Below are 16,978 nucleotides of genomic sequence, written 5' to 3' on the forward strand. Positions count from 1 at the left end.
TTTCTGGGATGTGAAAGAGGCGTGAAGCACTTCAACCTGCTAGTTTTTGAATGCTATTTGGCTGACGACTGACCAAAAAATTGTCTGGATGTGGTCTTGAGGACAATGATGTTTCTAAGAGTGGAAACCTATGGGATAGAAACCTTCTCTAAGAGCTTGGGGAATCACCTGGGGCAGAGTATGCAATAGAACCCCAAGGGACTGGAGTTGTCTCAGAAAGATGAGTGGAAGTGAAGAGCATGTACCAAGGGTTCATGCGCACAGTGGCAAGTTAATCTCCACATATCCTGGAGATGCTGAGCTCTAACTTTCTGGTCTTTTGAGTAAATCCTTGGCTGTACTTCCATGTTTCAACAATGCACTTCTCAGCAAAATAGAAAAGACAGAGTTCATGATGATCCAATACAGGAATTGTATTAGAAAAGCCACAACACTTTTTGAAAAGTACTTATTTCCAATGGCCTCTATTGGGCAACTGCTTTTGTGCAACTCCGAACATCTTGCACAAGTGTGCTCTTATGCAACTGCACAAGTGCACTATTGTTCGGCAGATAAGAGTATTGCTTATGTAGTATGCGAGGCACTGTGTTTACAGTGTTTAACAGATGGCCAGCCAATTACCCATTGGGGAGGGACAGAATCGCCAAGGTTCTCTTTCTTCCTCCTCCATGAAATGATGCATGCTGTGGGGACCTCTGGACTGTGGTCATGGTGTTTTATACTACATTATTTCTCATGAGAAGAACTTACTGTGCTTATCAGACATTCTGTCCATTAAAAAGACAGGAGAGAAATGAATAAAGGCTCTTTATTAAATAAGATTAACTGCTAAAAACTGTCTTGATAGGCATTGACTTAATAAATTGTAAATCACCAAGGAAGTCACCAGGGACTAGTCAGTAAACAATTCACATATTTTTAAAATTTCTAATCACATTTTTAGAAATACTGTCTATCCTCAGAGGTTCTTACTACAATGAAATAATTGATCACACAATGAGTTATGTAAGGTTCAGCTGAGGGGATGAAGGTTAATTATCTCACTGTAAAGCCCCAACAAAAAAAGAACTTTGATAACTAGAACACAATATTTAAGGAGTTTAAAAACAGATTTTGGTCTTCTAGTGCTTTAAATTACATTTTAAATATGTGACAGGCTCAAAAGAATATGCAGACACTTTCCAAATTAAAACACCACCACCAAAACTGTCATGGCACATGTTCTGCAGATGCTAAATTTGACTGCTTTAAGTTTCAGGCAGTATGTGGTTGTGACAAATAGATCTGTTCAACTGGATAATGAGCTGAACACCTTCAATTTTTATGGAGGTCCTAGCTAAAAGTATTCTCAAAAGCTGTACAAACCATTTATCAGCATCTTAAGATGTGGACAATGATTCACATAACACTGTGTCTCTCACTATACAACCCGTCCTTCCCATACTACCCACTAAAATCTAGGGGGTTCCAAATGGTTTCACTCTAAGTGGGAGATTAACAAGGAGGAGGATTCAGACTAGTGTGGCACTTTCTTCTTTCCCTGCACACCTCCCTCAGCTTCCTCCGCTACGTGACTACATGGAGGTGGCTGGCACAGAGACTCAGCAGGTAAAGGTACCACTAGTCATATGTCTTGCTGTCATATGTCAACAATAAAATACTGGAAATGGGTCTATCTCCTTCTGAAATTCTACTTATGGGAATTGAGAAGGCAAAGGATATACTCTTACGTCTCCATGACACTGAGCATCAGAATCTTGTTTCTTGGGGAACAGGACCTGTTCCCCTTAATTTTTTTTGAATCATGCCCTCTTCGGGGAATAGAAGTGCTAGGTATCTAGCTTCCCTACACTTTTTAAAGTTTAGGATAGCATTTACTAGAGCCCGTATGAATGTGCTGCCCTCAGCCCTTTTGGAAAAACAGACTCTGGCTTATGCCCTTGTGGTGCAGGCCTCCCTGAAACGGTTTCGCATGTGTTGTTATATTGCTCTCTTTACCGTGATGCCAGGAAAGAACTTATATCCCCTTTGTCAGAGCAATTTCCAGGAAGAGCCAACCCCTTTTATTTGAACTTCTGCCTTGAGGACCAAAATAATGAGGTCACTAAAGTGGTGGCGAAATTCTTCTATGTTGCTATTAGATTAAGATCTTGTTTAAGGCCTAACTTATAGGAGCTTACTGTTTTATTCTGTTTTATTATGTTTACTATGTATAATATTTTGTTTTAATGCTTTTTTATGTCTTTTGTATGGCCTACGGCTGTAATAAAAATTGATTGATTGATTTGTAGCACCAGTCCACTCTGCACAGGAACTCCTGGGCTGAGAATAACTGGGCTAAACAAGCACGTGGTAGTATCATGAGTGGGTCCATCTTCAACCTGTGCTGACGTTCAAGAAAATGAAAGCCCTCCCACCAAACAAAAGTGAATTGTTTTGGAAACCTAAGAACAGCACAGAAATTGATGTGACAGTTCATCCTTTATTTGGAAGTATCTTTCTGCCAAGTCAGGAAAAGTATAGGCTTGCTGATTGTATCTGCTAGTTCAATCAAATAGCAGCACCAAAAATGTTTATAGAACGGAGCCTGCATTTCAACGTTTCCACCAACTCCACAGGATTCAGACAAACTTGAGCCCTCTTTCTTTCTAGGAAAGAACAGCAATACCATCACTAGCGGAGGCCATCACTAGCGGATGTCAGAGGCCAGAAGTGGCCTGTGTCCGGCCTCAGCGGTGGGCCCCTTCGCCAGCCCCCTATGTCTGATGTCAGAGGTGGGTGGTTAGCCACGCACCCTGCGTATGACATCATATGCGGGGGTCATAGTATAGCTCCCAAACGGGGCCACGCGACCCCAGATGGGGTCACGTGGCCCTGTTCAGGAGCTAAACCACACACATCCCCATCTGACATCAGAAGCGGGGTGTGTGTTGGGAACACGAGGCACGGACCCTGAGAGGCGGAGGCCTGGGTTCTTTGAACCCAGTTGCCCAATAGTATCTACACCCCTGAATATCATTCCCAATGATACCACCATCCCCCAATTGTGTAGCAAGGTTTTACCTCTCTTGCATGGGTGGAAGTTGTATCCAGCTGTTAAACCGAGGGTCATACCGGCTGACAAAGTTTGTACTGTGCTTCCCTGTAAAGAGATTAGTTTCACATTTAGCACTTTATTTTATATCAGTACAAATCACTGGGCATAATCCAGATTAGGTTAGTCATGACTAAATTGTACTGAAATTAATGGGACAAGTTAGTCATGATTTGCTTGTCTCATTAAATAAATGGTGCTTAGTCATGACTAACTTAGTGCAGATATTGCCCACTGTGTTATATTGCAGACCTTTCACTTGTTGACAGCCTTTTACAAAGTGGTTTCCTTTAGAGCAATAAACTAAAACAAAAAAATAAAAATATCCAACAAATAGCAACCTATGACTTTTAACAGGTTATCTACAGCAAAAATAAAAACAAAATAAAACATTTTGGCTACATACAACATGGATTTCTGCAGCCCTTTTTAAAGACAGAAATCCAGTGGGGTTTTTTAAAGTGCCATAAATCAATTTCTTGTGACACAGTAGAAAATTATTGTTTTTTAGAGGAGTGGTTCTCATGGCATTTCATGGATAAAGATTTTGTGGCAGCTTGCAGAATCATGGTATATCTCACATTCCTTCTCGTCTCTTCCATTTGCATCTGAAACTGGTTCACGATGATTACTTACAGGGAAGTGAACAAACCTTCACCAAGTGCTCAGACATCCTTACATAAGGGACATGTTCATATATATTATAATGATAGGCTCATATTCATACATATTATTGAGTTTTTTCTCTATGGCTTGTAGATGAAATAACAAAGATATCCTAGACAAAAATTTAACATATGAACAAGCAAGCATTTTCCCATACAGTCTTTTAGAAACAGGATTTTCATATGGCATCTAGGAAAGAATGCATCCCTACCATCTTAATGTAGTTATGTTCACTTAAAGAAAAAGAAGAAGAAATCAGCATGGTTTGTATAAGCCTACATTATCCTATCAAACTCTGGCACTGCATGCATTCAAGATATTAAGATTGCAGTTTATTTTACATACAGATTGACATCAAAGCAAGAAAGCTGGAGCAAGGGAGTGCATGGCAATTTCTGTTTAACACCTGAGCCTTCAACACATGAGTCTCTAAAACAGCCCTCTTGTTTCTTGCATGTGTGACTAAAAAATTGAATCACAGCTACACGACAACCCAGTCATGTCTTTCACAGTGGAATAAATAGGTAGTGGATGGTCTACCAGGTAAATATTTTTCAGTGTGAAAAAACCAGATGCTTACAACCTCCTTGTTTCATACACTGAATTTGAATTAATAAATACAAGAGCATAGGTTAAGCTCTTTAAAAAAAATTCTTACCTACCTTTTGACCCAAATCAGACTCCTAAGGTTTCATCCAATATAAATTTTTATAATGAAATGAAGATACTGTACATGCAAAATTACACACCTGGATATAAAAACAATGCATTCTCCATTCTGAAGGTGAGGAGGCTGTTTACAGGATGGTACACACACAGCTCATAAGTCTTGACAAGTGCAGAGCTTTTAGAAACAAATACCATCTAGCCATCAGACTGGGCCAGTGTTCCCTTTTACAGGGATTCCCAGATGATGTTGACTACAACATCCATAATCCCCAAGCAAAAGCCATCTAGTCCAGCATCCTGTTTCACACAGTGACCCACCAGATGCCGCTGGAAGCCTACAGGCAGGAGTTGAGGGCACGCCCTCCCTCCTGCTGTTACTCCCCTGCAACTGGTACTCAGAGGCATCCTGCCTTTGAGGCTGGAGGCAGAGTTGTAGTCAGAAACATCTGGAAATCTGTTAGACGGAGCACCGGACTGGGCAAATAACATGCCAAAAAGTAGATAAAATGTTGTGCCAAGAAAGCTCAATTTCTGCCTGCAGAATAAATTATCAAATCATGCAATTTTTACATTCTAGTATTATAATATTAGGGTTCTTGCATAATATTTTATTAATACTGCCTAAATATCTGTGTAATTTCTCTCAATCTTAATTACACAAGGGTTTTTACAGTGGGGGTTACACAGGAGGTTTCATCCACTGATTTTGTGCATTAGTACACTACATTCAGCATGCAGTTCTTGTCCTATAAGACCCCAAATCAATAGGCTTGTTCACATAACTGCCAGCAGAGTAGGAGAAGTGCCCAGCCAGGTGTGATCCCAATTTTTGGTTGTGTGTATGCAAACATTAAGGTGGGAAGTAGGTAGAGTGTGTTGGATTTGGAGTTCCAGTGCATTGACATTTTGCACCAACTGTACCAATGACCATTAGGGGCATTGAGAGCAGAGGTAGTTAGTGAGGGTCTTTTTACCTGTCCCTGCTTTCCTCTACTCTATGACTCCTGCCTTGACTCCTCAGGTACTTCCTGTAGTGAGTCAATTCACTTCCTTTCCTCCCAGAGAGAAGATGGAAACTTCTCTCTCTCTCTCCCTACCTATTCATTATGTAGCTGATAGATGGGATAGGTCTTTCCTATCCCAAATGTACTTCACCAATAAATCAATTTAGTTTAGGCTCTACAGTGATCTCCATGTGTGTTCCTTAAATAGCTGCCACAACTAAACTCTGCACTCTGTAACTGGAGTGGTAGCTTCCTTGGTGCTTTGCTAAATAATCACAAACCCCAACAGAGTGATGGTGTGCGAGGTGACAGATGGGTAGGATAGCTTTTCCTCTTACTTCGGTAAAGAGCTGGGGACAGAATCTGGGTAGGGCACACTCATCCTACCCAGCTCCTGCCTTGCACACGATCATTCTTCTTGCCTCCTACCTTGATGTTTGCAAGTATATGACAGAAAATTGGGAACATGCCCAGCTCTCCTACCTAGGCTAGCCGCTTCTCCAACTATTACTACTACAACAACAGATATTTACTATTATGGATATTTATATACCGCTCTTCAACTAGAGTTCTCAAAGCGGTTTACATAGAAAAATAAATAATACATAAATAAGATGGTCCCCTGTCCTCAAAGGGCTCACAATCTAAAAAGAAACATAAAGACAGATACCAGCAACAGCCACTGGAAGAATGATGTGCTGGGGCTGGATAGGGCAGTTGCTCTTCCCCTGCCAAATATAAGATAATCACCACTTCCCCCAGTTGTTCCTCCCTTCCCTTCTCTCTCTTCCTTCCCTTTCCCTTTCTATCTCTGCCTTCCTCATTCACCTCCTCTTTCAGCTCCTGTATCTTTCTTTTGCTAAACCTGTTTTGATGTCTCCAAATCCCTCTTTCACCATCCCACCCCGGCCTCCCTTTCTGCAAATTGTTCCTCACACTCCTCCCTGCCCCCCTTTCCACTAAGCACTGAATTATGGGAAAGTGGTCTAAACATTTTTTTAAAATCGATAGATGGTAAATACACAGGTCCACACAAATTGTGAAGTCAGAGAGAGAGCAAGGAACAAGTTAAAGCAAAATTGAGTAATGGTGAGTGAAGCTGGGCAGAGTGGACAATTATCACACCCAAATGCCTCATATCTGGGGAGGCAATGCTAAACAGACAATTATTCCACTGAAATGCTTCCCTACTGGGCAGATTGCCCTCTACCTTTTCCACTTTTAAAAGGAGAAAATGAGCAGAAAAGAGGAGAAGGGAAGCTGCATCTGAGTGCAATAATCCGCTCAATACCACTTCCCTCCCTGTGGTTCAACAGGACGATCACATAGCTTTCTCCTCCACTTTTTATCAGAAACTAAAGCAAAAAGAATGAGCACCTGGGCTGGCAAATGCCACCATGCAATTGGATGAGTTTCCCCCCAAGTTCTTTGTTCAAGGAGATCTGGATTTGAGAAAGGATTTGGGGGTTGCTACAGAAGTCTTCAGACCAATTCTGCAGGCTATAATGATCCGTAATCTTTTGTGCAGTAGAAACAGAGTACAAAAGTTATTCTTCCAAAACAATGATTAAAAATAAAATAAAAATCAAATTAAGTGCTGCTGGAAATAGGTTTACAGAGTGGACTTGTTTATCTCCATTTTTAAGGAAACGAACAGATGTAACACTTTTATATAATTTGGTTTAGTGCAGATGCTGAAATGGGCCTTTCACAATAAAATATATGCAGTATATGTAATTTCAGCTGGATCTTCTGGCACTTTGAAGTGAAAATGTGTACCTGCAAGCTGTTTTATGGTTTCCCAGTCATAATTATCTCTGTTACACAGACTGCTACAACTGCAACTCTGCCTTCATGTGCAAGCTTTTCAACAATGTGTTGAAAATATTCTAAATTTTGCAAGGCACACAGTTCTTTCGCTTTGTTCAGAAGTCTGTTAAAATTGTTTAATTTCTCTCTCTAGAAAATTTATGAAGTAATCAAATAAAAAAAAATACTACTAGATAATCTCTATGTGAATCTCTTGAACAAGGGATTAGAAATACCCCTGCTAACTGGGCAAAGAGGCACCTTTTACCGTGGTGATTCTCTTTATTTAGCAGGGGGAGAGTAACTGGCCCTATCCACCCCCAGCACAGTACTTCCAATGACTGTTGCTGGTGTCTATCTTATGTTTCTTTTTAGAATGTGAGCCCTTTGGGGACAGGGATCCATCTTATTTGTTCGCCCTGAACCATTTTTTGAAGGGCGGTATAGAAATCGAATGAATGAATGAATGAATGAATGAATAAATAAATAAAAGAGAGGTGGAAGAATATCAAGACTTTTGATAATACATGCATAGCTATTTTACCTGGCAAGACCTGATTCGGCATTGAGAGAGAGAAATGCTTACACCGCAAACGCTTTTATTGCATAAAAATATAGGCAAGCACAAAACACTGAAAACAGCTGACATCAAAAGACAGTCCAGACACCCCAAGGGATGTGGTAGCTGATGAATGACAGAGAAACCAAAACCTCAATCTAGTAGCTCAGATGCACGTGGAAAGAAGCTACAAAGTGTACACAGAACTCCCATTCTCTTCTATGGGAGCTCCTGTAGTCTGAGGAGGATTTACCCACCATATCTAGAGCTGTTCTGCTGTAGATGAACATCTTGATTGCAGTGGCCCATAGTGCTTTGCATGGGGCCCTCAAGCTTTACGAAACACAAAAAAGCCTCAGCTGGTTTAACACTTCCTAATTTTTGAGGCCATTCACTAATATTTTGTTAGATGAAAGAGGGCAGCAGCGGGGGGGCGGGGGGGGGGAGAGAACCCTGATTCATGATTGAATCTTATGCACACTTACCTGGGAGTCCCACTTACTTCTCAGTAAACATGTAGATAATTATTATAAATAATGGAGTACAAGCCTGTTGATGGCTATATGCTAACTCCAGGTTCAGAGGTGGGATGCTTCTGAGTCAACAGCTGCTAAAGAAGCACGATATCACCTTCATGTCCTACTCATGAGCTTTCCAGAGGCATTTGGTTAGCCACTGTGGAAAACAGGATTCTGGGCTAGAAGAACATTTGGGCTGATCCAGCAGAGCTCATCTTTTTATGGGTTGTACCTTGAGACTGCAATCACAGAAAGCTGTTTCAATTTTTGATTTCTCAGCTAAAAATCAGCTCTGAATAGATAAAATCAGCTTTCTGGAAATGCAGATACTGCATATATTTATTTAACATATTTTTACACTGCCCCAAACTCTCATCTCTGGGTGGTTTACCAAAAAAGCATAGAAAACAGAAAAAGTTAAAATATTTGTTAAAATAAATGACAACAGAAAAATTAAAACTTTAAAAACTTTAAAGTGTCTTTAAAAACTTTTTGTAAACCGGCCTAAGCCATTTTGGAAGGGCGGTATATAAATCCAATAAATAAATAATAAATGATAAAACATTAGTTAAAACAAAATAGATGATACACAAAAAGTTAAAACTTTATGACAATTTAAATTTTAAAACAAGATTTAAAAAAAATGTTAAAACTATTAAAACAATATTTAATTAAAAGCCGGGGTAAATAGATGTGTCTTTAAAAACTTTTTAAAAGTTGTCAGAGATGGGGAAGCTCTTATTTCAGCAGGGAGTGTGTTCTAAAGCTTTGGGGCAGCAGCGGAGAAGGCCTGTCCCCAAGTAGCCACCAGACGAAATGGTGGCAACTGCAGACGGACCTCTCCTGATGATCTCAATGGGCAGTGGGGTTCATGACGAAGAAGATGTTTTCTTAAACACTCAGGGCCCAAGCCATTTGGGGCTTTATAGGTTATAACCAGCACCTATATTCAACTGTGCAAGCAGGTATGGCAGGAGCTTTAACAATACCTTTGGCTGTGCATGCACACAGTTTTCTAAAACTGCAGCCTATGTTTTAAAAGGGACTCTGCAGATGGGTTACATTCTCCAGCCTAAACCAGAGCTATCATGTGACCTTAGCCAATCACATATGCTTCAATCTTGATGTTACTGGTGCAAGTGAGTTTAGGATCATAGCTAAATAGAGCTGATTCTCATTCTATGTTTCTGCCGATACTATAGTCATCCCTGTATCTGCATACATCAGAAAGGCATTACACATGAAACAACAATGCACAGATCTCTGTAGGGCATACTGCTGCAAGCCAACTGAATGTGCATGCATAGGATTTATGGCTTCATTCACATGGGCACAAGGCCTGTAAAGATCACTTTCTACCTTTGTACAGCTTTAACATGTTTTGTTCATAGTTTGATCAGTTACTGTGTACATACCATTAGGATTCCATTGGTCTTCTCCTCCCAGTACGAACAAGAAATTTTCTACTTCCACAACACAATGATGGGCACTATTATACGGCATAACTGTGAATAAAACAGGTATTGTTTATAAAGCTCCATCTCAGTACATTGGCTACTTTGAGGCATTTTACTTTAGGAAAGCTCAAACATTAAATTCAGACACAATGAAATGATGCTTCAGTTCCAAAACTTGTCCAGTGAACTCAAACCTGCTGAGATCCCGTCCTTCAGTCCTAGGTTCTTATAATGCTGTTTTAAAAAAATACTGGAAAATAACCAGGTGAAGTAACCTCCAATTTCTCCCACATACCTGCTTGCTGGCACGTTGTGATGTTCTAAGGGAGGGGTGGCCAACTTGAAGTTCTCCATCTGTTGCTGGATTACAGCTCCCATCACCCCCAGCTGTAATTGCAGCTGGGGGTTATGGGAGCTGTAAGAACCTCCGCTTGGCCACCCCTGTTCTGAGGGCACAATCCCAAACTCATCTGTGTTATTCACACCAACCTCTCCAGCACCAAGACCTGACAGCTGAGCTTAAACTCAACTAGCTTCAGACATATTGGGGGGATGGGGGGTGGGGGGGGTGTCTAGACACCACATAGCCTAGAAGCTGTGCAATAGCTGTCAGAATATGTGTGATAGGCAGGAGTTGTCCTAATAGCTCCTATAAGCTTGTAGCTCCTGCCCCAGAGCTGATTGTGACCTCATTAGTCGTTCACAGCAGCAACTATTACATAGTCAGTAGGCTCTGTAGTCACCGGACTGCAGGTATGCTTGGGGTTTGCTGGAGCTGAAGAGGGTGACAGTGCGATGAAATACAGCACTGTACTGGTTTGTGAATTGTGCCCTAGAAAATGACGGAGACAGCAAAATCAGTGCAGTTATCTAACTGTGCCCTGTAAATACACTGTTCTAAGAAGGTTTTTTAAAAAAACAAAACAAAGCAACCAGGCTTTGTTCTGTTGGCAACATTTCAGCGAGGAGAGAGTGAGTATTCAGTAGCATTCTCTTACACAGCAATGAGCAAGCTGCATTTCCATACAGTTTTAAGTTTTTAAATTAAGGTCCTGCTGATTTAATGCCTTCTTCAAATGTATACGCTTAATTTCCTGTACAATGTCATTAGCAGCACAATCAGACATTTTCCATCCATCTAATCAGGAAGTCCTTTGTTAAGAAAGATCAAAACTGTTTTAACAGAACTGCGACATCCTTTTAAATTTGGTGGAGGGTGGCATTGTTGGAAGGGGGGGGCGGGAGGAGAGATGTAGAAAACCGTTTCTCTGTTCCATATATTTTTCCAAGGCTAGAGCTGCAGTACAAAAATGTGCAGTTTTAATGTCGTAATATGTATTGCTATGTGGTATGCGACACTATCAAAAATCGTATGTTGAAATTCATACTTACACAGCTTTAGTTATCATACCACAAGCGGTAGTTCTGGCCCGGTGTCACCAGTAGGAAAAATAATGTCCTTGTTCAGCTCATCATATGGGCACCTTAAATCTAGGTGAGGACAAATGGGGAGGTGATGTGCATGTACAGGCAGGGAACTTATTGCTTGACACGGATCAACAGAGCACTTAGGAAACCAGTGCAGTGGGAAATCAATATGACTCAGGGCCAGCTCTTACTCTGTGCTCTTTTGCCAGTGCCAAAAAAAGAGGCAGCCTATCTCACACTTGGATTACTTTCAGTGATATATCTCTCATTTCATTTGTTTTATTATCTTTTATTTTTCTCAATGCACTCGAGCTGTATAGCATATGCAAATAACAATAAGAAATATGTGCAGCTTTCTTGTTTAGGACACATTTTCTTAAAGATCAAGTAGTCTAATTTAAGCTCCTTACTGATTATTATTTTTATTATTTTTTGCCAAGGCAATGATGAATAAGCAAGGTGCATTTTTAGTTTCCAGTAAAGGTCAAATATCATTTTCATAGTCTGTGCTTGTACAGCTATCTAAGCAAAAGCAATTGTTAGGCAGCTAGGTTTAGTGCAAATTCATTCATTAATGTTACTTATTGCTGGTAGATCTTACACAGCCATTAAGCAGCCAGGCCCAGACTCTGTTAAATCTGCAGTCTTCCAATTACTTACACATAGTCCTACAATGAGATATTTTGGAAGAAGTGGGTTAAGGAATGTAGCCCTGGAAGCCTTTTTGATTGGGATAATTTCACCAGTAGATTTGTCTGTCACAATATCCACAAAAGGTATCATGTTAATTTAATACTAATGATCAGGTCTGAGTCCACAAATATGCTCTCTCTCTCCTTTTGTGCTTTTTGATTACTTTTATAAGCCCCGTCCCCCCATTTAAAAATACGCAGTGTAATTCCCATTTGTGCATATATGGTACTTCTTTGCATTATAAATATGAGCACTGCCTTTATTTGTTCTACAGTACACAATATTTCCAAAGGGAGAAATGTGTTGTGGGGCATCTGTGGCTCCATGGTCCGCTAGTAGCCAGGTGTAGAGCCCATGTGATCAGGGGGTATGGCTGGGGAAGAGAACAACCACAGCTGTGATGGCAGACATGTCCAGGTCAAAGCTTCAGGCTGGGTCTCAGGTGGAGCAGAGTAAGCATGGGGATTGGATAGACTGGGATTGCTTGTAGCTCTCACGAGAGGCCAGGTTTGAGCAGGGCAAGGGCTTACCCTCTTGCAAGATCTGTGGGGATTGTGATGACCAGACATTTAGGAAGGCAGCCGATGATGAGAAGGGGGAAACAAGTTCAGAGATGGCCTGTACTCCTTCAAAGCAAACACCCAGGAAGGAGAGAAAGGCAAGGGGCATAAGGAGACAGGGCATAAAGGTGGCTGAGAACCAACCTGTTCCTGCAAACGTCCCTAGAACTGAGGCCCAGTGCAAAGGAAGGCCCCTCTCCACAAGGGAGCTTTTCTGAAGATTAAATGTCATACCATCATTCCATGCATTCACTGAATCTCTTTCCCTTAAGTTTAGGATGACACAACCTGTGATCACAACTTGTGATCAAACACAACCCAGCAGCCATATATGACAGATACCTAAGATTGTGTGAAATCTTGAAAAGAAAGGTGTAGTCCTGCTCTCATTTAAATTCACGACAAAATCCATACCAGCTACATTCGCTGTAGGGCACCTGAGCATTTGAACCAAGGACTCAGGCAGCAGGGCCCAGCTGTTTTCCTCCTTGTGCCATCAAGGCAGCTTGCAAGTTGAAGGAGTTACTGGCCTGATCATTTTTGTCTTGCAGAGCCACACACATATACTGACCAGAGGTGGTATTGCTACTCATTAGCCAAGCTGGACTTGGTGACCTGAGGAACCAAAAGGGGCTTGGCTGGCTCTGTTGCGCTAGGCTGGTTCTTCGGTCTGAGCAACTTGCCCTGCTTAGAAGCGACACAGCATGCTTTGCCTTGCCTTGACTCAGCCCATTCTCAACCATGCCTTCCACCTCCAGCCTGTTTTGTTCCTTTTCTGTTTGATTCAACACACAACCACCAGCCCATCCTTGACCAAATCTCCCACTTGTCACCTTGTGGATTCTTATCCTATTGCTCCAGAACCTGACCCTAGCCTGCCTTGACCATGCCATCCGCCATTGGCTTCCCCTCAACTCTCATCTGTCTGTGTCACAATCAGACCTGGCCAAAGTCTGACATTAGCATAGCAATGAACCCTTTAAAATACAGCCTCAGGTGAAACTTCTAATATAAAGGAAAATAAAAACCTAGCATGCAAACCCATGCCCTAGGAGTAGAGCAGATCACAGGCCTCTTTATTGTTATGCTGAAATGCCCTTCACGTTCAGGAATACCGGAGCAGCTTCGCTGTGGTGTGATACCATGCTGCAAGGCCATGTATGTGAATGATGTACTCACATGAGCAGGGACAATCGGATCCCATGAATAAACCCTTCCTACATGGTGGGGTGCTAATTCTGTGAGAAAGACCAATGTGATCAGTTCTGTCCATGTAGTTTGTTTATAAAACAATGCATTCACATGCATGCCCCTGCAATATTGAATCATCTCATACTGAAGTGGCTTCAACACTGCTGGGCGTACATCCGAAAGATACCCAATTTATTTCAACACCATGGGAAGCACAGTGCTTTTGGGGCCACCTGGCAACAACAGCTGGGCAACAGTAATCTATATGTTTAATGCTAGAATATTAGTGGAAAGCCTAGATGTATAGAAATGGCAGAATACAGAGTCGGGATGAAAACGATTGTAAAATTCTCAATATTATGATCTTCTCATAATTCTGAACTATAGCCACAGTGCAAGGGAATGAGCAGAAATGACAGCTCTAAAAATGTCATTCAAATAAGAAAGGATGTTCTTACTAGAAAATGTAGCATAATTTTTAGAAGCTACAATTCAGAAAATGGTATGAGTAGGTCTGGGTGCCCAAATGCACTTTCAGACTTGTGTTTCAGACAACAGAGCAGCCATCCAACCATATGGCAAACTAGTTTGGGGAATTTCAAAAGCAGCTTATAGTATGGCATAGAATTCTACTGTTTAAACAAAAGAGACAAAAAGCTAAATATTCCATTGGGGCAGGGGAGGACATTTAAAACTTTCAGCATGCCTACAACAGCTATGCAGACTGTGACATGTTTCTGAATTCTGAGTGGGGGGGGGAAAGCAATTTTTTTCAGTGGGGAAGTCCCACATTCCCCCTTGCTCCAAGTTGCCTTTCAGGTAATCTTAGTGGAACCACTAGGAATTCATGGGTGTAAATAATGCAAAATATGGCCCAATGTTTAATCTAGTGATGCAGACCATTGCTCTCATTAATTGCACACTGTCCTCTACTTTGTGGATTTATTTTAATATCTCAGACTTCCTCATCTTTGCATTTTATTTCATCTCAGGTGAGTACCTCTCTCTCTCTCTCTCTCTCTCTCTCAAAAAAGGTGTTTGAAAAGAAGTTTGTACGCCACGCTCAAACATAGCCCAGTGTGAGTTTTTAGCGTGTCAGTCAGTGAGTTAGAGGGAAAGGGTAAAGAGAAGCTAATCAGGATGAAATGAGATTAAAGGCTGTCTAATTTTACAGCAACTGTGATCCATCAGCCACTGTGAAAGTGACAGTGGAAATGAATGATGGAGACAGACAGGTGGGGCTGTACATTTCACTGATTTATCCTCAAATGCACTGGGCCTTATTTTATTGAGTGAACATGACCGCATTTATCATGACTGTCATCTAAACCCACTTCCCTCCATTTAAAAAGGTCACTTTACTAGGAGGAAGTAGGATAGAGGCACTTTCAAAAGAGGTTTAAAAATCTAATAACATGTGTTTATAAAGCTCTGTGCAAGAACTCTCAGCTTTATTACACAAACAAGTGGAGTTAAATGAAAGGAGAAAAGACCAATAAATAAAAAGAGAAATTTGACATCTGAAGAACATGTTCAAAGACCAAGGCACTGGTGTCCTAGAAATAAACTACACAGAGAGAGAGAGAGATATTACAGAGGACAACCACAAACAGCTTCTCTGTTCATGTAGCTTTATCTCCTGAAACTCTGCATTTCAAAGATAAGAAAACTGAGTAGAGACCACTCCTTCAGAATTTCATGAAAAACATTTCTGTTCCACTCCTTAATCAGCAGACCAGGAACCTCTTCTCTCCTCCAGTAGTTGTGTTTGAGGAAAGATCCACTCCGCCCACTATATACACTGCTTGTTTGGTACATGTATTTGTTTGCACACCACCTTCAACTAATAAGGAATCGTTCAAGTGTATCCTGTCAAAATCAGGCACAGAAAAAGAGAAAGGGACTTTCCCTAGAGTTGAGCGGTATCTGTTCTCTCACTATGTCACCCCCACCCTTTTCAGGGGGTGAAGCCGCTCTGGGAAGAGCAGGGGGTGGAGCCGCTCTGGGAAGAGCAGAAGGTTTCAAGTTCCTTCTCTTGCTTTTCCAAGATAGGGCTGAGAGAGTTTCCTGCCTGCAACCTTGGAGAAGCCACTGCCAGTCTGTGAATACTGAGCTAGATAGACCAATGGTCTGACTCAGTATATGGCAGCTTCCTATGTTTCTGTGTTCATAGGATGCATTCTCAACATCGTGTACTATTACTATTTTAAATGTATTTATATACCACATTACAATAAAAAGGCTTTCAAAGCAGTTTACAAAGCAAAAGAAAATAGAAAATGGTTCCTTGTCCCAAAAGGACTGTTATTTCTTAACTTCTTTTTATCAATGCAAACGGAGTGACCTGATGTGAGCAGCTCCATAGATTCTGATTCAGTGGGGATAAGTGAGTTGTCATAAGTCCTACCTATACAACAGCTTCTTGCAACACAATTATCTACCTTTGAGCAACACTATTTCTGTAGTTAATAGCAGTGATGTGCACAGTACCATGTCAGTGAAACATCCTCATTCATTTGTTTAGTGCTGTAACTTATAAGAATGTGTGACTCAACTTCTTCAATCTCACCAGCCCGAAACAAACAACACAGCCATTCCCTCCCTCCACCACACAGAGGCAGCCACTCCATGGGACAACATCTGGGAAGAATTAAAGTATTCAGGCATCCCCACACTGTTGTCCAGCCTCCTTGCTCTCGATTCCAGCCTCTCCTGCATGACTCTCCACCATCCCCACAGACCCTCCCGCCATTTTCTTGACCTGCCCAGCCTCCCCTGTGCCTGCGCTAGGTTGAGCATTAAAGAACTGCCACCCCCTCAACCATCCTATTACCTATTATTTATTTATTTCATTTATATACCGCTTGGCTCCAAAGGCTCTAGGTGGTTCACAAAAATAAACACAAGAAAACCAAAACAAACTGTTAAAAACAGCAATTAAAAAATTTAAAACATTCAGAAATTACTAAAAGCCTGGCCGGAAAAAAATGTGTCCTGAGGGCTCTTTTGAAGGCTGACAAAGATTTTACACCACGAATGTCTATAGGGAGTGCATTCCACAGCCTAAGAGTGACTACAGAGAAGGCCCACCTCCAAGTCACTGCCAGACAATCCAATGGCATACAGAGAAGGACTACTCTCGATTATCTCAATGTGCAGTGGGGATCGTGCAGAAGAAGGCACTCTACTAGGTAACCTGGTCCTAAGCTGTTTAGGGCTTTAAAGGTAATCACCAGCACTTTATATTTTGCCCAGAAACTTACTGGCAGCCAATGCAACTGCTTTAAAACAGGCATAATATGGTCTTTCTGAGTCACTCCAGAGACCAGT

At 41.3% G+C, this 16,978-nt stretch overlaps 1 protein-coding gene across 8 annotated transcripts in view; it reads right to left on the bottom strand.

Annotated features, from left to right (window-relative positions):
* Positions 1 to 16,978, bottom strand: part of KLHL14 (kelch like family member 14) — a 207,866-nt gene that overhangs the window by 29,026 nt on the left and 161,862 nt on the right. For all 8 annotated transcript variants that reach the window (XM_053246806.1, XM_053246807.1, XM_053246808.1 and 5 more), the window contains 2 exons: positions 9,735 to 9,824; positions 3,064 to 3,142 (listed from right to left, as the gene is read on the bottom strand). In XM_053246806.1, the coding sequence (XP_053102781.1) occupies positions 3,064 to 3,142; positions 9,735 to 9,824 (169 nt within the window). The remainder of the gene's footprint in view (positions 1 to 3,063; positions 3,143 to 9,734; positions 9,825 to 16,978) is intronic.

Source organism: Hemicordylus capensis, chromosome 4, assembly GCF_027244095.1.
Source record: "Hemicordylus capensis ecotype Gifberg chromosome 4, rHemCap1.1.pri, whole genome shotgun sequence".
In the NCBI taxonomy this organism is placed as follows: Eukaryota; Metazoa; Chordata; class Lepidosauria; order Squamata; family Cordylidae; genus Hemicordylus; species Hemicordylus capensis.